The sequence below is a fragment of the Salmo trutta genome, chromosome 20 (assembly GCF_901001165.1).
Source record: "Salmo trutta chromosome 20, fSalTru1.1, whole genome shotgun sequence".
In the NCBI taxonomy this organism is placed as follows: domain Eukaryota; kingdom Metazoa; phylum Chordata; class Actinopteri; order Salmoniformes; family Salmonidae; genus Salmo; species Salmo trutta.
Window position 1 is genome coordinate 32,579,355 of NC_042976.1, and position 21,122 is coordinate 32,600,476.

At 43.7% G+C, this 21,122-nt stretch overlaps 1 protein-coding gene and 1 long non-coding RNA gene across 5 annotated transcripts in view; both read left to right on the plus strand.

Annotated features, from left to right (window-relative positions):
- Positions 1-7,962, plus strand: part of LOC115155895 (immunoglobulin-like domain-containing receptor 2) — a 32,245-nt gene extending 24,283 nt beyond the window's left edge. For 3 of the 4 annotated variants that reach the window (XM_029702929.1, XM_029702928.1, XM_029702932.1), the window contains 6 exons: positions 2,437-2,583; positions 2,700-2,864; positions 3,253-3,366; positions 5,348-5,549; positions 6,399-7,125; positions 7,673-7,962. In XM_029702929.1, coding sequence (XP_029558789.1) covers positions 2,437-2,583; positions 2,700-2,864; positions 3,253-3,366; positions 5,348-5,549; positions 6,399-7,125; positions 7,673-7,708 — 1,391 coding nt within the window. In that variant the 3' untranslated portion in view covers positions 7,709-7,962. The remainder of the gene's footprint in view (positions 1-2,436; positions 2,584-2,699; positions 2,865-3,252; positions 3,367-5,347; positions 5,550-6,398; positions 7,126-7,672) is intronic. The other variant, XM_029702930.1, reaches the window with a different exon arrangement.
- Positions 7,963-13,480: 5,518 nt separating this feature from the next.
- LOC115155897 (uncharacterized) lies at positions 13,481-19,637 on the plus strand. The gene is made up of 6 exons (XR_003868164.1): positions 13,481-13,737; positions 14,128-14,274; positions 15,239-15,341; positions 15,481-15,503; positions 16,215-16,349; positions 18,629-19,637. It is a non-coding gene; the product is annotated as an uncharacterized LOC115155897 (long non-coding RNA).
- Positions 19,638-21,122: the final 1,485 nt, after the last annotated feature.

Genomic DNA, 21,122 nt, shown 5'->3' on the forward strand with positions numbered 1-21,122 from the left:
ACATGATTTTATTTGTCAAACTACAGCCAAGCATCGATCATCATGTCACCAGAATAAGACCCTCGATATTTATTGGAAAGGAGCATCAAGCTCATCATGTGCACTATCACCACCTTGTGAAGATAATCGTAACTTATTTCATCTGTAGCCTAATAAACTGCATGGTTTCCCGAGTCGTAATGGAGGACCACACAACATATCTCGTGACTCCAAGTTACTTCGATACAGTTGAAGTCGGAAGTTTATATACACTTAGTTGGAGTCATTAAAACTCGTTTTTCAACCACTCCACAAATTTCTTGTTAACAAACTATAGTTTTGGCAAGTCAGTTAGGACATCTACTTTGTGCATGACACAAGTCATTTTTCCAACAATTGTTTACAGACAGATTATTTCACTTATAATTCTCTGTATCACAATTCCAGTGAGTCAGAAGTTTACATACACTAAGTTGACTGTGCCTTTAAACAGCTTGGAAAATTCCAGAAAATGATGTCATGGCTTTAGAAGCTTCTGATAGGCTAATTGACATAATTTGAGTCAATTGGAGGTGTACCTGTGGATGTATTTCAAGACCTACCTTCAAACTCAGTGCCTCTTTGTTTGACATCATAAGGAAATCAAAAGAAACCAGCCAAGACCTCAGAAAATAAATTGTAGACCACAAATCTGGTTCATCCTTGGGAGCAATTTCCAAACGCCTGAAGGTACCACATTCATCTGTAAAAACAATAGTACACAAGTATAAACACCATGGGACCACGCAGCCGTCATACCGCTCAGGAAGGAGACCCGTTCTGTCTCCTAGAGATGAATGTACTTTGGTGCGAAAAGTGCAAATCAATCCCAGAACATCAGCCAAGGACCTTGTGAAGATGCTGGAGGTAACAGGTACAAAAGTATCTATATCCACAGTAAAACGAGTCCTATATCGGCATAACCTGAATGGTCGCTCAACAAGGAAGAAGCCACTGCTCCAAAACCGCCATAAAAAAGCCAGACTACGGTTTGCAACTGCACATGGGGACAAAGATCGTACTTTTTGGAGAAATGTCCTCTGGTCTGACGAAACTAAAATAGAACTGTTTGGCCATAATGACCATTGTTATGTTTGGAGGAAAAAGGGGGAGGCTTGCAAGCCGAAGAACACCATCCCAACCACGATGCACGGGGGTGGCAGCATCATGTTGTGGGGGTGCTTTGCTGCAGGAGGGACTGGTGCACTTCACAAAATAGATGGCATCATGAGGGAGGAAAATGATGTGGATATATTGAAGCAACATCTCAAGACATCAGTCAGGAAGTTAAAGCTTGGTCACAAATGGGTCTTCCAAATGGACAATGGCCCCAAGCATACTTCCAAAGTTGTGGCAAAATGGCTTAAGGACAACAAGGTCAAGGTATAGGGTGGCCATCACAAAGTCCTGACCTCAATCCTATAGAACATTTGTGGGCAGAACTGAAGTGTGTGCGAGCAAGGAGGCCTACAAACCTGACTCAGTTACACCAGCTCTGTCAGGAGGAATGAGCCAAAATTCACCCAACTTATTGTGGGAAGCTTGTGGAAGGCTACCTGAAACATTTGACCAAAGTTTAAATTGTTTAAGGCAATGCTACCAAATACTAATTGAGTGTATGTGTGTATGTAAACTTCTGACCCACTGGGAATGTGATGAAAGAAATAAAAGCTGAATTAGATCATTCTCTCTACTATTATTCTGACATTTCACATTCTTAAAATAAAGTGGTGATCCTAACTGACCTAAGACAGGGAATTGTTACTAGGATTAAATGTCTGGAATTGTGAAAAACTGACTTTAACTTTCTATGATTATTATATCAATATTTGCGCATAAAGGCGTTTCCACTGCCATTGCTCGCAATAATTAATTTTACAGACACAAAAAGATCCCACCATGTCGAGCAAACAAATTATCTGTCAGCATTTATAAAATGGAGGCCTTACTGTCCCAATCATATTCTTACTACAGTACTAAATGCATGGTGTGCATTTAATACCTCTCCTCAATCGAGCAGAATTATTCACAAGACACCCTACCCCCATATCTCTTTTGAATAATGAGATGTCTCTCTGAAGAGGTCCACTTGGGATGTGTTTTTTCACAAGGGGCTGACTGAAGTATTGACATTTTCATTTCTGCTTACGCCCTGACCAATTCATCATTAGTGTTGAGAGCCTTGTCGTGATGTGAGGCTGCGATAGGAGTGCAGGCCCAAGCCAGCAAGCTCTGCCTCTCTACACCCAGAGTGTTGGGGGGTTAATATGACCTTTTATGTCAATGGTTATTATAGACAGAGATGCAGAAGATGTAACTTGAGTGAGTCACATGTAGTTACTAACTCAATTAACAAGATGTGTATCTCTACTGTTTGTGGGATCTGTAGTCTTATTCATCTCTGTGTTTGTGTTCCAGAGTGGACGTTTGTGGGATCTGTAGTCCTGGGCAGTATCTTGTTCCTTTTGTTGATGGGGATCTGCTGGTGTCAGTGCTGCCCTCACTCGTGCTGCTGCTACCTCCGCTGCTGCTGCTGCCCCGACACCTGCTGTTGCCCACGTCACCGTGAGTGACACACACACGCGCACAAACACATAACTACAAACACACACAGTCTTACATTCACTTGTTTCCCTTTTTAAAAGTTTAGTATTTTAAAATTATTTGTCATTGTTTTCCAGTCTATGAGGCGGGGAAGATGGCAAAGAGTGGCCAGCCCCCCCAGATTGCTGTGTACCCCCCCTACTATATCCCTGGGGTCCCCACCATGGTCCCCTTTGCCCCTCCGTCCCTCGCGGACCCTAAGATGCTCTCCTTCCCCTCAGTGGAGAAGAACCTAGCTGGGGGTGAGTGACCCGACCCACACCTGCGCTCGTCCTTTCAGTCTGCAGGACCTGGACAAGCCATTCTGCATTGTGGGAAATGCAGTTTTGCATGATATATCACAGTAACACTAACTAACATTTGTAGAGGGTCATCTGAGTTAACTAACCCTCTTCTTATGTCACTCTTCATTTTCTGTCTCTAAACTGGGTGGAGTTGTCTATGACCAGACGTGTGTGTATGTGTTTGGGTGGGTGATTTGGTGTGTGTGCATGGGTGCATTCATATGTTCATGTGTGGGGGGTGTGTGTGCGTGTGTGTTTTTGTTTGTGTAATTGGGTTTTTACTGTGCCCATAGTGGCTTTTATCCTTGATATAAGTGTGTGTGGGTGTGTGCGTCTGTGTCTACAGTACGCAGTGGCTATCGTCTCCAGCCCAATCACAGTCAGGACTCTATGAAGGTTCTGTACTACGTGGAGAAGGAGCTGGGACAGTTTCCCTCTGCCAAGATGGCTCCTCCACAATGTAAGCCTGTATGGAGTCAGTAGTTCCCCTATAATCACCACGCGTGCATGTCTGTGTATTTGTCTCGGTCTGTGTTTAATGTGTGTGTGTGTTTGTATGTGTCTTTGTTAGTGCTTGTGTAAAGGTTTGTGTCCTCTGTGGTGGCTAATTTCTGTATTACCAAATGAGGAGAGACAAACTTCACACACCAGTCAGAGTTATACTTAAACTACATCTTTAATAATAAGAGCTTTGCATTAGCACTTGACTTTCAACGATTCTCCATTTCTAATGAACCGTTGAGAGTGTCAACACAATGGCTACTGAGATCTTTTATAGCAAAGATCCACCCCCCTTTGACATGACAAACCACAGATATTTAGGAACTGTTCACAAAGAAAGACTTTTACTTTAGAGAGGAGTATCCACAGCCAGATAGCATTCGCTATAAATTATCGTTCAGTTTGGTCCCTATGACGAAGTTCTAATCTCGTTCCTGGTACTTCATAGTACAAAAACACCAACTCATCCAATGGCATATATCAATTGTCAACTCTAGATACTCCCATCTCAAGTAAACCCCCTCTTGACCCCACTCCTGGACAAGCTCACTGAGGGGAGTGAGCCTCTTGGTCATACACTATCCCAGGATAAGTGCAAGATCTGAGAGAGGACATACAATGGTTCCAGACACTGCCATACACCTCCCCCCAATAGAAAAGGAGGGAGTGACTTGCGCACAGACATTGTGGAGACAAGTAATTGGTTCCCCATTAATCACGCCATCCCTTCACATGGTTTAAGAATAGGTAAAGACACATTCACATATGAAGACAATGTTCCATTCTGTCCTCTTCCCTTTCTGATACTCTGCATAGCACCAGGGACATGTGGAAGACAAGCCTGACCTCTCCCCTATCTGGGCCCCAAGTGACTGAGCCCTAGCTAAGGGAAAAGTGCAACTGCCAACACCAGAGTCCAAAGGGATACATTCTAATGACAAGTATCTCACATAAGCATATTATGCAAAATAAAACATCTTAATTATCTATATCACCCAACTAATTCTGATCCACACCTCTTCATCAGAAACCCTCCATTACATTCTCCATTAACTATTGATTTCGCCATTAATAACAAACTAACCCTAAATACACTGAATGTCATTAATTCCATCTACTGAGAGAATCCATTTGTGTTGAATCAGTCAAATGTTGTTTGGTAACATTTTAAGGACTACTTATAAACTGCTTATAAACCATTATTAAATTATTTATTATCCATTTATCCATTTGTAAACTTTATCAACATTAGTAAGTTCAACACATTTTTGGACAATGTTATCTGTATTATCATAATGTTTATCAGAAGGTTTTTAAGTAGACAATCAAATAGTAATACCATTAGGTTACACTGACCATTGAGGCGGGATGATATCACTCAAACACATTTGGCCATGGATGGCGATTTACTCTGGATGAAAGACATCAGTGCACGTATTGATTGGACTGTTGCATTTTAATCTGATACTATTAGATGGCATGGTTCTCTATTTCACATGAAAGTTAATTTCCATACCAGTAATGTAAGAAGGTTTAGTAATTGTTTGTAAACACACATATATTTGTGTTCCATGGAACGCATCCCCATTCTATGTATTCTGTTTCTATGGGTGGCATATTGTAATTTCATAATTGCCCAGATTCCTTCTATAATGTCTCTCTCAAGATGTAAACTAAGAGCAACATACCATGAGAGCCATCAGCAAAAGCATTTGCTTTGAAAATCGGCAGTCTATATTTACACTATGGCTATCAGATGTTATTTGCATTAGTTTTGGTGATATTTGATGATGTGTCTGTGACTCGATTAGAAGTGTTGATGCATAGTGATAATGGTGGTGTACTGTAGATGCCGTAGATCAGTTCAGATTCAAAACACTATTGTATAAACTTTTCTTGAAAGCAGTAAAAGTTTCTATAGTAATGTATTGTCCCAGCAGCCAGTAGCCTATCAGAGCTCAGCTCTCTGCATGAGGGAGGGGACACGGATTTCCGGCAGACCTATCGGACAGTCCAGATGAAAGCTCTCCCGCCCATCGCCGACCTAGATGACCAATCAGAACTCATGGCAGCTCCCGTGCACAACAGTCGTCGACCCAGGCATTACCGTGGCAACGACACGGATGACGAACATAATAGCAGGTACCACTGAGTTTGATTGTAACTGTAAGACTGTGTGAGGACTGTCTCTACAGTTCTCAAGATACGTTGTGTGTGTCTGTGTGTGGGAGAAAGAGAAGAGGATGTTGTATATGTATTGTATATTGCATTCCTGATTATCTTGTATTTAGTGAAGGACTAAAATGTTAGTTAGCACTGTGCACCTGTTATGTACTCTGATTCCCTGTGTTTCAGGTGGAACCCTCGCTCTGCGCACCTGTTATGTACTCTGATTCCCTGTATTTTACTTGGAACCCTCGCTCTGTGCATCTGTTATGTACTCTGATTCCCTGTGTTTCAGGTGGAACCCTCGCTCTGCGCACCTGTTATGTACTCTGATTCCCTGTGTTTTACTTGGAACCCTCGCTCTGTGCATCTGTTATGTACTCTGATTCCCTGTGTTTCAGGTGTAACCCTCGCTCTGCGCACCTGTTATGTACTCTGATTCCCTGTGTTTCACTTGGAACCCTCGCTCTGCGCACCTGTTATGTACTCTGATTCCCTGTGTTTCAGGTGGAACCCTTGCTCTGTGCACCTGTTATGTACTCTGATTCCCTGTGTATCAGGTGGAACCCTCGCTCTGTGCACCTGTTATGTACTCTGATTCCCTGTGTTTCAGGTGGAACCCTCGCTCTGCGCACCTGTTATGTACTCTGATTCCCTGTGTTTCACTTGGAACCCTCGCTCTGCGCACCTGTTATGTACTCTGATTCCCTGTGTTTCAGGTGGAACCCTCGCTCTGTGCACCTGTTATGTACTCTGATTCCCTGTGTTTCAGGTGGAACCCTCGCTCTGTGCACCTGTTATGTACTCTGATTCCCTGTGTTTCAGGTGGAACGCTCGCTCTGTGCACCTGGAGAGGAAGACATTGGGCACCAGGGGGCGTACCGGCTCTCTGGATGAGTTGGAAGAGTTTTCTATGTCCTACGGCCCCCGTGCCTGGAAGGGCGAGCCCCGAGACCAGGACAGGGACTACGACCTGGCGCTACGGGTGCGAGAGCACTACCCTCCCTACTGGGACCACAGACCCCCTCGCCGTTTTCATGGAGACCGGGACAACAACTGGCACCCCCGCCGCAGCCCCCCTCCCTCGCCGCAGAAGAGGAGGGACACGTGGGATGGCGATCGCAATCGCCCCTCTCGCCCCCACCAGCACACCCATGGGGAGAGGGGTTACGATTACGCTTTCCTCAATGACCTATTGGAACATAAGGCGAGGGGGAGGGCAGGAGAGACGGGGGAGAGGGGCGAGAGAGGAAAGGGGTGGGCTGACGAGGATAGTGACACTCCCTCCAAGGGCAGTGATGGTTTCTACAGACAGTCGTCTAGCACCCGGCCCGAGGAGGAGGACTCTTTGCCTCCATACTCGGAGCAGAAGGTGGAAAGGTATCAGACGATCAACCCAACCGCTGAACGTTACCGCACGGTCGAACCGCCCTCAGAACGGTACCGGACCACTGACCCGTCCATGCAACCGTTCTCCTACACCCGTCCCCCTAAAGGACTAGCACACGCCGTACAGGGGGCCCGAGAGGATAGGGACAAGAACCGAAATATGGTGAGTTACCTGTAGGAGGATCAAGTTGAAGAACCCCCCCTCTCAGGTTGTCACAGATAGAAGAGCTCAGACGTAGCAAGCCTAGCAACTCTAGCAGTCTCTAACAGACTGCCAGCTGTATACCCACCCCAGTGTCTTAGTATTACACCAACTGGCCATGGTTAGCATCTTTATTTTATATCAGTGGGTGTTGTACATATTTTTTTCAACTATATAAATCAAAACATTTTCTAAAAGTATTTCATGTTGATTGATTGTTATGTGAAAAAATAGTCAAAGCACTATTTATGTCATTTTTATCTATATTTTGTAAATAATGTAATGTTTAATGCTTTATTTTAGAGGAAAAAGGTCAAATCTTAATGCCAACAAGAATGTATGTTACTGTATGTGATTGTATCGTTCTTGTGGAACTCAGGCATTACTAACAGACCATGACCTGCATGATTGGTGTGGATCCCCTCACTGACCAGGCCTGACTAATCGAGCATGTGCAACATGATTGCAGGATATCTAACGTGTGGCTCTTGGTTTATTTCATTAACAGACCCCTGCTCTGAGCAGAGACTCTCTCATAGTTTGATACACCAGAGAGAACCCAAGCCCGTGCCTGCACAGCACTGCACTGCCAATATTGAGAATCACACGTCACTCACTTAAAACATCATGCATCAGCTTGGTAGAGACTAACTGCACATCAGGCATCAACCACATGGAGAGAGGCGTATCCAATAGAAGGCTTCTTTCCACAGAAGGATTGGAAGGCACCTTGCATGGATCATGAAAAGACAATGGAATGTGCATTGTTTATGCATGAATTGAGGAACATTTGGAAAATATTATTGTATGTGTTTAGCGTGCATGCATATATACCATTTCAATGGGTATGTACAGTGAGGGAAAAAAGTATTTGATCCCCTGCTGATTTTGTACGTTTACCCACTGACAAAGAAATGATCAATCTATAATTTTAATGGTAGGTTTATTTGAACAGTGAGACAGAATAACAACAAAAAAATCCAGAAAAACCCATGTCAAAACTATTATAAATTGATTTGCATTTTAATGAGGGAAATAAGTATTTGACCCCCTCTCAATCAGAAAGATTTCTGGCTCCCAGGTGTCTTTTATACAGGTAACGAGCTGAGATTAGGAGCACACGCTTAAAGGGAGTGCTCCTAATCTCAGTTTGTTGCCTGTGTAAAAGACACCTGTCCACAGAAGCAATCAATCAATCAGATTCCAAACTCTCCACCATGGCCAAGACCAAAGAGCTCTCCAAGGATGTCAGGGACAAGATTGTAGACCTACACAAGGCTGGAATGGGCTACAAGACCATCGCCAAGCAGCTTGGTGAGAAGGTGACAACAGTTGGTGTGATTATTCGCAAATGGAAGAAACACAAAAGAACTGTCAATCTCCCTCGGCCTGGGGCGCCATGCAAGATCTCACCTCGTGGAGTTGCAATGATCATGAGAACGGTGAGGAATCAGCCCAGAACTACACGGGAGGATCTTGTCAATGATCTCAAGGCAGCTGGGACCATAGTCACCAAGAAAACAATTGGTAACACACTACGCCGTGAAGGACTGAAATCCTGCAGTGCCCGCAAGGTCCCCCTGCTCAAGAAAGCACATATACATGCCCGTCTGAAGTTTGCCAATGAACATCTGAATGATTCAGAGGACAACTGGGTGAAAGTGTTGTGGTCAGATGAGACCAAAATGGAGCTTTTTGGCATCAACTCAACTCGCCGTGTTTGGAGGAGGAGGAATGCTGCCTATGACACCAAGAACACCATCCCCACCGTCAAACATGGAGGTGGAAACATTATGCTTTGGGGGTGTTTTTCTGCTAAGGGCACAGGACAACTTCACCGCATCAAAGGGACGATGGACGGGGCCATGTACCGTCAAATCTTGGGTGAGAACCCCCTTCCCTCAGCCAGGGCATTGAAAATGTGTCGTGGATGGGTATTCCAGTATGACAATGACCCAAAACACACGGCTAAGGCAACAAAGGAGTGGCTCAAGAAGAAGCACATTAAGGTCCTGGAGTGGCCGAGCCAGTCTCCAGACCTTAATCCCAAAGAAAATCTGTGGAGGAAGCTGAAGGTTCGAGTTGCCAAACGTCAGCCTCGAAACCTTAATGACTTGGAGAAGATCTGCAAAGAGGAGTGGGACAAAATCCCTCCTGAGATGTGTGCAAACCTGGTGGCCAACTACAAGAAACGTCTGACCTCTGTGATTGCCAACAAGGGTTTTGCCACCAAGTACTAAGTCATGTTTTGCAGAGGGGTCAAATATTTATTTCCCTCATTAAAATGGAAATAATTTTATAACATTTTTGACATGCGTTTTTTTCTGGATTCTTTTGTTGTTATTCTGTCTCTCACTGTTCAAATAAACCTACCATTAAAATTATAGATTGATAATTTCTTTATCAGTGGGCAAACGTACAAAATCAGCAGGGGATCAAATACTTTTTTCCCTCACTGTATGGGTGCAGCGTGTGTGTATGTGCACCGTTTGCCCATATTCAGGTTAATCTGTCATCTCAAACCAAGCATTCCACAGAGCAGTCCCCCTCTCTCACCTACACAACATGGTTACAGTTCCCATAAAGTTACCCTGACAACAATGATGCAATTAGGGGTTAGGGGTATTTGTATGTATCGATAGGTATTATTAGGTGTGGGGGAGAGTTGGGACAAGGGCTTTAAAAAAAGTTAGGTAAAGAAGTAATCTAAGAAACTTAATAGGATCATAATGTATGTAAAATTGCTGGATTGTTTCAGAAATGATCTGTATTCACCAATTGGTCATTATAATTATACCTCCAATACCCCCACCCCAAATGCCCAAAATGTTATCACGCTATAGGAAACACAAAATAGGTGTCAATTGGGCCTATAAAATGGCAACTCAGGTTCACCTGTCTTCATTGTGTGTGTGTGTGTGTGTGTCATATACTGTACATACTGAGCTTGAATTTGTATTACAGATTTGCAATTGAACTGTAATGCTATTCTGTATTAGCCCACAGTATTGAACTGTGGTTTGAAACTGCCATTCAGCCAGAGCAGATGTTTGTATTTCACTTGTTTGACATTGATGATATTGATAAACCCCTGTTGCCCATCTTAGATTGTGCCATTGTGTGTGATTATTACATCATGTTACATGTATGTACATTGGATATGGAGTGTGTGTAGCTTATCGCTTATCTACGTTAACTGCTTAATACACACACAGCGCTTGCTAACAACTTTCTTCACACACACAACAGATTCACAACTCTTAACACCCTTCTCTGACAATGACCATTCATTTTGCACATTCTCACACATGCACAGGTGAAACAACAAACCATTTATACCATATCTCTTATTTCCCAAGACACATATCTGTGGCTGAAATACAGGGAGCTCCAAAAGTATTGTGACAGTTATTTGTTTTGGCTCTGTACTCCAGCAATTTGCATTTGAAATGATACTATGACTGAGGTTAAAATGCAGACTGGCAGCTTTAATTTGAGGGCATTTTGATTCGTATTGGGTGAACTGTTTAGAAATTACAACACTTTTTGTACATAGTCCCCCCCATTTTAGGGGACAAAAAGTATTGGGACAAATTCACTTGTGTGTATTAAAGTAGTCAAGTTTCGTATTTGATCCCATATTCAAAGCACGCAATGACTACATCAAGCTTGTGACTCTACACATTTGTTGGATGCATTTGCTTGTTTGTTTGGGTTGTTTCTCAAATTATTTTGTGCCCAATAGAAATGAATGGTAAATGTTGGAGTCACTTTCATTGTAAATAAGAATAGAATATGTTTCTAAACACTTCCATGACACTACCATGATTACAGATTGTCCTGAATGAATTGTGAATAATGATGAAAGTTAGACGCACAAATACCACCAGGACATGCTAACCTTTCACCATTACAATAACAGGTGAGATTAACATTTTTGGGTGGCTATGATATTTGTGTCTGTACTTTTCTCAGTCATTATTCACAATTTACTCAGGATAATAATAATAGGTAGGAATATTGGACCAAATACTAAACTTTTGACTACTTTAATAGACATAAGGAAATTTGTTCCGTTACTTTTGGTCCCCTAAAATATGGGGACCATGTACAAAAAGCTCAGTAATTTCTAAACAGTTTACCTGAAAGTACCCTCAAATTAAAGCTGCCAGTCTGCACTTTAACCTAATTTCAAATCCCAAATGCTGGAGTACAGAGCCAAATCAACAACAAAAAATGTCACTGTCTCAATACTTTGGAGCTCACTGTATCTGTCCCTTCTGAATGTGGGACAACACTGAACATTGATCAATATGCTGACCATGACAAGGGGAAATAGAGTGTAGCAGGAAATATGACAGGATTATAGATTCCACAAGTCAGACCAAGATGCATCCTTTCCAGGATGACATCACAATACCAGGAAGGAAGCTTTCGCTTCAGCATCTGGTCTTCACAGATGCAGAATCCCTCTTCAATGTAAAATTGAGTGCTTTGCATTTATAAAACATTTTTTACAAGGTCTCAAAGCGCTTTACTTTGGGTCCAGAAGAGCTCTTGAGAGTGAAACTAAAGCTGGCATGTTGTTGTGTTGAGTGAATAAAGCTTGCTTACATGTTGGAGAGAAAAGGGGAAAACTATTAACACAAAAGCACTCCCACGCTTGTTTAACATCACCACCCTTCAAAGCTGGGGCTTGGCCAAACTTCATAGAGTGACTGTCTACCAGTATGAATAGAGCCTTACAAATAAAACCACCCACCAACAACCAACCTTCCTTCCTTTCCGAGCAACATAACTGTGACCTCTCCACAGTGCTGTGGCCTGGGCCCTTTTCTCCCTGCCTGTAGAAATCCTGATTAACATGGACATTGAGAGTTTTGTGTGTCGAAGGACTGTTGACATGGAATTCCCACCCTGCTGAGAGTACAAACAAGCTTGGCATTAAGACACAAACCCAGGGCAGGACATACACTGTAGAGGAGATAGCTGGGGCCCCTTTATAATACATCATATTGCTGAGTTGAATAGGCTAGCTGACAGTCCACAACTACTGCACACTATGCTGATACATCCATCTAATGTTGTTGTTACGGATACAGGTAACCTGTGTGTGTATCCTGTATGTGTATTTCTTTTCTCTCCTTCTCCCCTCACAGGTGACAATCATCACTCCCCAATCAGTCATCAATTAGTCACTAATCAGAAGACACCTGCTCCTTTTCCCTCAACCAATCACATCCCTTTCCATTGGTTTAAAACCCCAGTCAGTTGTTTTCTTTAAAGTTCAATCTCACTGCCTCCCAATCTCTCTTACTCCCTCTCTCTTTGGTTTTTGCACCTACATGTCACTTTGTCTGGTATCCTTTGAGTATTGTATTGTTGTGGTGCATGTTTGTTTGATGGTGGGAAAAGGGGGTACCAAGACCAGTTGCCCATGGGCCTATATTACCCGTAGGAAAACAGTGTCTAAATACACTAGTTAGAACTGGGTGTGCCATCCACTGTATTTTTGGTTAGTTAGCTAGCTGTTATTGAAATAGGCTAGTCTAGTTTAGGGGTGTTTTTGGAGTATTGTTTCTTTCCTTGGGTCCAGCTCAGCCCCCCTTTACTGTGTGTTTAAAAATAAACCTTTAGTGTTTGACAGTAAATTTAAGTTGTCTGTGGTTTGTTCTCACTGTTCCTTTCCACTATTATAATTTGCATGAGTTATGTTACGGTCTCGTTTCCATCCCCCCTAGACTGCAGGTCCAAAGGGATTCGTAACCGTTGTAAATGTATGGTCACGTCAGGGGTTGCATTGTACTGGAGCCTTCCCAACATATCTTTCTATATAAATTGATATATAGAAAGATCACTTGTACTTTATAGGCCTATAGAAAAAGATATCTGATATTCTCAAGGCACTATGTTAAAGGCATTTCCAGAGTGTTTATGTTAAGATAATACATGTTGAAGTCCTAGATCTATTTGATACGTTTAGTCCTACATGCATTTCATAACTATTTTCCATGTGCTTCCATAAGCACCTGCATTGTGTTGCACCTGTTACGGCTCGAGGCGGGTTCAATGATGTCACCTGACGCTGGGGATGGGATTGGGCACGCGCCGACGGATTCTGCCTGGTAAAGTTGCCTTGGCACCTGGTGTGTATTCATTACGTCTGGCAACAGATCGTTTACCGTTTAAGAACCAAACAGAGCCAACGAAACGGAGAGGGACCGACTAGAATTTGTCCAATAGAAACTCTGGTTTTCGTTTCAAAACGTGTTCCATTTCGAGTAAATGGTTTGATTCGTTTTGCAACAGAACCGGCGTAATGAATACACCCCCTGTGTTGTGGGGTAATCGTTTAAGCGCAAAATGAATGTATTTTAAGGACTATTTACATAAAATGAAGAACGTGCACTTATGAAGCCTTGCGTCGAATAATGTCATTGTTTTATCAAATTGTTAGTTTATTTCTGTATCGATTGACTATAAGTTAGTCGTCTTTTATAGGCTTTGGCGCTGGAATGGTGAAGAACAAAATGGGAAATAGGATCTTGCTTTTGCTTGGTTTCCTGCGGACAGGTAAGGTTTTGTCTAAAAACCCTTTGACGCCTCTACCATTTCTTAAACTATATATATATATATATATATATATATATATATATATATATATATATATATATATATATATGTATATATATATATATATATGTGTGTGTGTGTGTGTGTGTGTGTGTGTTGTCTTGTTTCTTTCCAAAATAAGCATGGTGACAGGCGTAAACATGACGAGGCCAACCCAACTCGCGGTCACGTTTGAAATTTTAATAACATTAAATGTTGCTAGAAATTACTACACAATAGCAGTTATATGCAAATTAAGCAGTTTGAAAAACAATTGCTATTAAACATTTGAATGCTCACACACTATCCTCTTTCTTTCTCTCCTCTCTTTCTGAGGTGTTTTCCATCCAGGTGATTGTTCATCAGACAGTGAGGAGTACAGCTCTCTTTGCCTCGGTCATTATTCGCTGTGACGACTCCGCCAACCAACAGGAAGTCCTGGTCACCTGGCGGTTTAAGTCCTTCTGCAAGACCCTGCGCTGGAGTTTTACTCCACAGGTGAGGGAACATGTAAACTCAGCAAAAAAAGAAACGTCATCTCACAGTCAACTGCGTTTATTTTCAGAAAACTTAACTTGTGTAAATATTTGTGTGAACATAACAAGATTCAACAACTGAGAAATAAACCGAACAAGTTCCACAGACATGTGACTAATATAAATGGAATAATGTGTCCCTGAACATAGGGGGGGTGGGTCAAAATCAAAAGAAAGTCAGTATCTGGTGTGGCCACCAGCTGCGTTAAGTACTGCAGTGCATCTCCTCATGGACTACCAGATTCGCCAGTTCTTGCTGTCAGATGTTACCCCACTCTTCCACCAAGGCACCTGCAATTTCCCAGACATATCTGGGGGGGAATGTCCCTAGCCCTCACCCTCTGATCCAACAGGTCCCAGACGTGCTCAATGGGATTAAGATCCGGGTTCTTCGCTGGCCATGGCAGAACACTGACATTCCTGTCTTGCAGGAAATCACGGACAGAACGAGCAGTGTGGCTGGTGGCATTGTCATGCTGGAGGGCCACGTCAGGATGAGCCTGCAGAAGGGGTACCACATGAGGGAGGAGGATGTCTTCCCTGTAACGCACAGCATTGAGATTGCCTGCAATGACAACAAGCTCAGTCCGATGATGCTGTGCCACACTGCCCCAGACCATGACGGACCCTCCACGTCCAAATCGATCCCGCTCCAGAGTACAGGCCTCGGTGTAATGCTCATTCCTTTGACGATAATGTCACAATTGTATACGGATGCCATAATAAGGCTTTGAGGAGATTGTATGATGTTATAATGGGGCTGTTGAGATTGTGATGTCATTGTGGTGCTGTGGAGATTGTGATGTCATTGTGGTGCTGTGGAGATGTCATTGAGGTGCTGTGGAGATTGGGACACCAATATTATAAGGGAGCTATGTGTGTATAATGATAATAATGCTCCCATTATCCTCCTGCTGTGGCCTCAGGCTGCTCTGCAGCTGGGCCAGGACCCAGCCAATGACTGTCCAGACCGCCAGCGCACTGTTCGCACCTCTGAGTATCGGGAGCGCAAGATATCCATCCAAAACAGTGAGTCAGTGACCCCACATACCCCAAATCTCTTCAGCTAAAACACAAGGAGATTTCTAAATGTTATCATGCACATGTATAGTAAGTGTTGCTGTGTGTGTGTGTGTGTGTGTGTGTGTGTGTGTGTGTGTTTCCACAGAGGCCGACCTGGTAATCAATGAGGTAATGTGGTGGGATAACAGTGCGTACTTCTGCTCCATCGACGTGCCCAGGGTCAAACTCATCATTTACCATAATTGACTATTAGCCATAGGCCTAGTAGTGTATATTTAGGGCAACCAAGTTTTAATCACACATTCTATCAATACATTACTTTCATTGACAAACTATGGGTTGTCTTTGGCACATCATTAAAAAGGACCCTTGGGCTTAAGACGAACTGTGCAGCTAAGGTGTTACGCAATATTGGACCATGTTTCATTCTTACATAACAACTATCATGTGAACTTCCTCAAATTATTTTGAGGTTCAGAGGTTCTCTATGTAAAACATGCAATGGGTATACAATGTAATGGGCTATTTTGTCTTCATAAGAATATGACATATCAGTGTGGAGAATTATTTTCTGTGTGGCACTTTAAAAACAATATGAGTAACACAGTCCCTTTTGGCACTAGCGACATTTTTATGCTTTTAAAATTGCCCAATCCCAAATTAAGCCCACTACCCCCATGCACTTGTGTACATCTAAAAGGATGGCATAGGTACAGTATAAACAACATGGTAGTAGCTCTCACACCATGCATGGCATACAGTGGAGGCACGCGTGAACACACAAATCCAAGTGAGCGGGACAAGGGGTCAGTTGGGATTCAGCATCCTGCTCTATCCACCACAGTGGTATGTGACCCGTGACTTCTGACCTTTGTCCAGGTTGGCTGACGGTGCTGTTCATCTTCGGAGCTTTGCTGCTCATCATGCTGTTCTGCATCGGGTGCTGCCCCCAGAAGTTTTGCTGCTATGTCCGCTGTCCCTGCTGCCCACAGACCTGCTGCTGCCCAGAGAAAGGTACCACGCGCACACACACACAATGTATACACACACTTATTCACACCTCTCCTCTCTTCTAAGCGGTGATGCAGCACGAGATGATGTGAGAGGCCCAGAAAGCCATGGCCCCCTGGATGCACAGCCCACCCATCTACGCACCCATCAGCAATCACTCCTCCATGAGCAACCCACTCATGTACTCATGTCAGTCTTATAATAGTCTTGAAAACCAGACTCTATAAAACAACAGTGACTAGGGTCTGGGAATCATGACAGACTCACTTAGAAACTTCCATAAGGGGAAGAAAAGAAAATCACGAGTCAGACATTTGCAGTGGTTTTATGGAAGGTAGTTGATGTAAACTAGCCGCTTGGGAAAGGCACTCATTAAAAATAAACTCGGTGATCTCCATCTTTTTTTGTGACCAACTTAGTATTTATTTATTTTTTCAGAAGGGTGTTACAGGTATAAAAATCATATTAATTCGGATATATTCATACATTCAGTTTAATATTTGCACTTCATACTTTCCTTTATCTGTGAGCTGCCAATCGAAAGAAGAAAAAAACGATCGAGAAATCAGACAAAGAACAGCATCAACAGTTTTGTAATCTGTATGCAAGGAAATTAAACTAAAAAGGCTCCCCCTCCCCAACCCCCTCAGTCCCCATCCACCCACCCACATCCTCTCTCCCCATCCATGTTTCCCACCCAGCCTATCCCCCCTTCTGCATCTTCATCTGCCGCCCCCCACCCACATCCTCTCTCCTCATCCGGAAACCATGTTTCCCACCCAGCCTGTCCCCCCTTCTGCATCTTCATCTGCCGCCCCCCACCCACATCCTCTCTCCCCATCCGGAAACCATGTTTCCCACCCAGCCTATCCCCCCTTCTGCATCTTCATCTGCCGCTCCCCACCCACATCCTCTCTCCCCATCCGGAAACCATGTTTCCCACCCAGCCTATCCCCCCTTCTGCATCTTCATCTGCCGCCCCCCACCCACATCCTCTCTCCCCATCCGGAAACCATGTTTCCCACCCAGCCTATCCCCCCTTCTGCATCTTCATCTGCCGCCCCCCACCCACATCCCCACCCAAAGAAAGCATGCCTCCCACCCCCTCCTGTCCCAACCAGCAACTAAGGTTGTTTATCAGTTCCCACTCACCCATCCATCCATCTTTGAGTCTCCCCTTACAGTGCTTTCAGAAAGTATTCACTTTTTCCACATTTTGTTGTTACAAAGTGGGATTAAAATGGATTTAATTGATATTTTTGGTCAAGGATCTACTCAAAATACTCTATCAAAGTGGAAGAAAAATAAAACACTAATATACCTTGATTAAATAAGAATCCACCCATGAGTCAATACATGTTAGAAACACCTTTGGCAGTCTTTCTGGGTAAGTCTCTAAGAGTTTTGCACACTGGGATTGTACACTATTTACCCATTATTCTTCAAGCTTTCAAGTTGGTTGTTGATCATTGCTAGAAAGCTATTTTATTTGACTGGGTGTACTGTAACGGCATCCAAAGCCTAATTAATAACTTCACCATGCTCAAAGGGGAAAAACGTCTTCTTTTTTTTTAGCACATCTACCAATCGGTGCCCTTCTTTGTGAGGCATTGAAAAACCTATTTTTTTTGGTGAATCTGCGCTTGAAATTCACTTGTCAATTACAATTATCTGTATGTGTGGCGTACAGAGATGGGGTAGTCATTAAAGAATCATGTTAACCACTATTGATTTCAGAATGAGTCATGCAACTTATGATTTGTTAAGCACATTTTTACTCCTGAACTTATTTAGGGGTTGAATACTTATTGACTTAAGACATTTCAGCTTTTCATTTATGTTTTATTTAGAACATTTTCTACAAACAAAATTCCACTCACATTATGGGTTATTGTCAGTGACACAATCTTAATTTTATCAATTTTAAATTCAGGCTGTAACACAAAATGTGGAAAAAGTCAAGGGGTGTGAATATTTCTGGAGGTACTGTACAAAACTCTTGTCCAGTCCACTTACTGGTCAGATTTTAATCACAGAGATAATTTCGTCTCATCTCGTTTTTGTCAGCCGAAATGAAATATCATTTTTGGTTAGTTAGTTTTTTTCTGGGTCTATTTAGTCAGTTATCGTCTTGTCAATTGCCACTGAAAAATAGGTGTTTGATGAATATTTTCATCACTATTTTCATTGACAAAATGATCACTGCATGTTGTAAAACTATCTGTTGAACTCAGGTCAGTCTTATAATGGTGCTAATGCTGTGTCATCCATTATGCCTCTAGGCTCGTTCTCTGATGGGTACCCTACCAAGTCCAACTTTGCATGGCCCCGATTGGGCCCTCGCCCCTGCCCCTCCAGCAGCAGCCTCCCCCTATCCCCCACATGCCCCATCACCACCACGGTAATGGCAGCGTGCACAGGGGGAGCGTGCATTGCACCAACCAGATGTTGGACTTCCTGGAGAGCCAGATGAGACGGATGGATGTGTACGGCCAGATGCCTTTCCCTCATCAGCACCTGCCACCCCAGGCCAACCAGCACCAGTCTCAGCCCCAGGGGGTCCCCTTCACACGCCCTGATGTGAGGGGGGTAGAGAGGAGAGTGATCACTTTGCCCCCCCCATCGTCCAGCGGGTCCCCAGCTTCTTCTCTCGCAGGGGGACTGGAGTGGGAGGAGGGACCAGGGGGTGCCCCAGAATATCCAGTCAATCCAGCGGTAGCTCCAACTGGACTGGCGGTGACGGGGGGTGGCTGCGGCAGTGGGCATTACTGTGACAACCTGTGACAATCGCCACCCATCCACGGCGAGGCATTCTGCATAGCTACAGCGATGAGTCGGACTGGGACGACAGGAGAGGAGGGTCGAGGAGGGAGGGGAGAGGTTCGGTCGGTAGGAGGACGGATGGGTCCGGGTCAGCACCACGGTCTCGTAGTCGTGACGACCTGATGGAGGAGCTGCATCGGTCGGCCCCCGCCAGGCGAGACAGGAGCTACTCACCTCCTCCCCTTCTACAAGACCTTGAGCTCAGATGAGGAGGACAGCAGGAGAGGGGGAGGAAGGGGAGGGAAAGGGGGAGGCAAGGGGAAGCTGTGGCCAGAGAAACCCCCCAGCTACTCCATCTATATCTAGAAAGGCAAAAGGAGGAACTACGACCGCTACTCAGTAAGAAACACACACGAGTGCTGATGTATGACTCACACCCATGTAACATTGTATACTCATATGGGATCGTACTGTCCTGGAACGGACATACTGTACATACAGAATGGTACAGTACACACACACATTCACATGCACTCTTTTGACCACACAAATTACACTAGCCTACTAAACAGATTTCGTTTCCCTCTCCTCACTTTCTCTCGCCCCATCCCGCTCTCTGTCTCGCTCTCCCTGTCTTTCTGTCTTTTTCAGGGTAACAGCTCTCGTAGTGTTACCAGTGTGGTGATCTGAAACCTACCTGCCTTTCTGACTTTTCCTCAGTGTAAACTGATGGTTTGTTTGTGTCTCCACAAACTCTGTCTGTACCCCCGCACACTGACTCGGTACCGATACCCCCTGTATATAGCCTCATTATTGTGTTACTTTTTAATATTTTTTACTTTAGTTTATTTGGTAAATATTTTCTTAACTCTTCTTGAAATGCACTGTTGGTTAAGGGCTTGTAAGTAAGCATTTCACGGTAAGGTCTACACTTGTTGTACACTTGTGGTTTAGCTGCCATATACCTGTACAGACTTAGAGCTTTAACAGTACCTACACTCCCCTACGTATTTATTTGGACAGTGAAGCTATAACTTTTAATTTGGCTCTATACTCTAGCAGTTCGGATTTGAGATCAAATGTTTTATGAGGTGACATTACAGAATGTCACCTTTTATTTGAGGGTATTTACATAAATACCTGTATTTGTTTTACTGTTTAGAAATGAATGCCCTTAATGTATCTAGTCTCCCCATTTAAAGGTGTCATAAGTATTTGGACAAATTCACTTATTGTATAAAATGTTGTCAAATGTTTGTATTTGATCCCATATTCCTAGCACGGAATGACTACATCAAGTTTGTGACTTGTTGGATGCATTTGGCAGTTTGTTTTGGTTATGTTTTTGGATTATGTTGTTTCTTAACAGTTCTACTGTTATCATGATTACGGATAATCCTGAATGAATCGTGAATAATGATGAGTGAGAAAGTCACAGGTGCAAAAAGATCATGCCCCCAAAACATGCTAACCTCTCACCATTACCATTACATTAACAGGGGAGGTTAGCAATTTTTTATATTTATGCCTCTAACTTCCTCATTCATTATTATTCACGTTTTATTCATGATTATCTGAGGGCCTTCCGAGTGGGGCAGTGGTCTAGGGCACTGCATCGCAATGCTAGCTGTGCCACTAGAGATTCTGGGTTCGAGTCCAGGCTTTGTCGCTGTCGGCCTCGCCCGGGAGACCCATGGGGCGGCGCACAATTGTCCCAGTGTTGGGGGATGGGGAGGGTTTGGCCTGCAGGGATGCCGTTGTCCCATTGCGCACTAGCGACTCCTGTGGCGGGCCGGGCGCAGTGCACGCTGACACGGTTGCCACATTGGTGCGGTTGGCTTCCGGGTTAAGTGGGCATTATGGGGGGTGATAAGGGACATAGTCCGTACGGGAGTTGCAGCGATGAGACAAGACTGTAACTACCAATTGGCTACCATGAAATTGGGGAGAAAAAGGGGTAAAGAATTTTAAAAAGTAAAGATTATGGTTGCATCCAACTTAATGTAGAAGTCA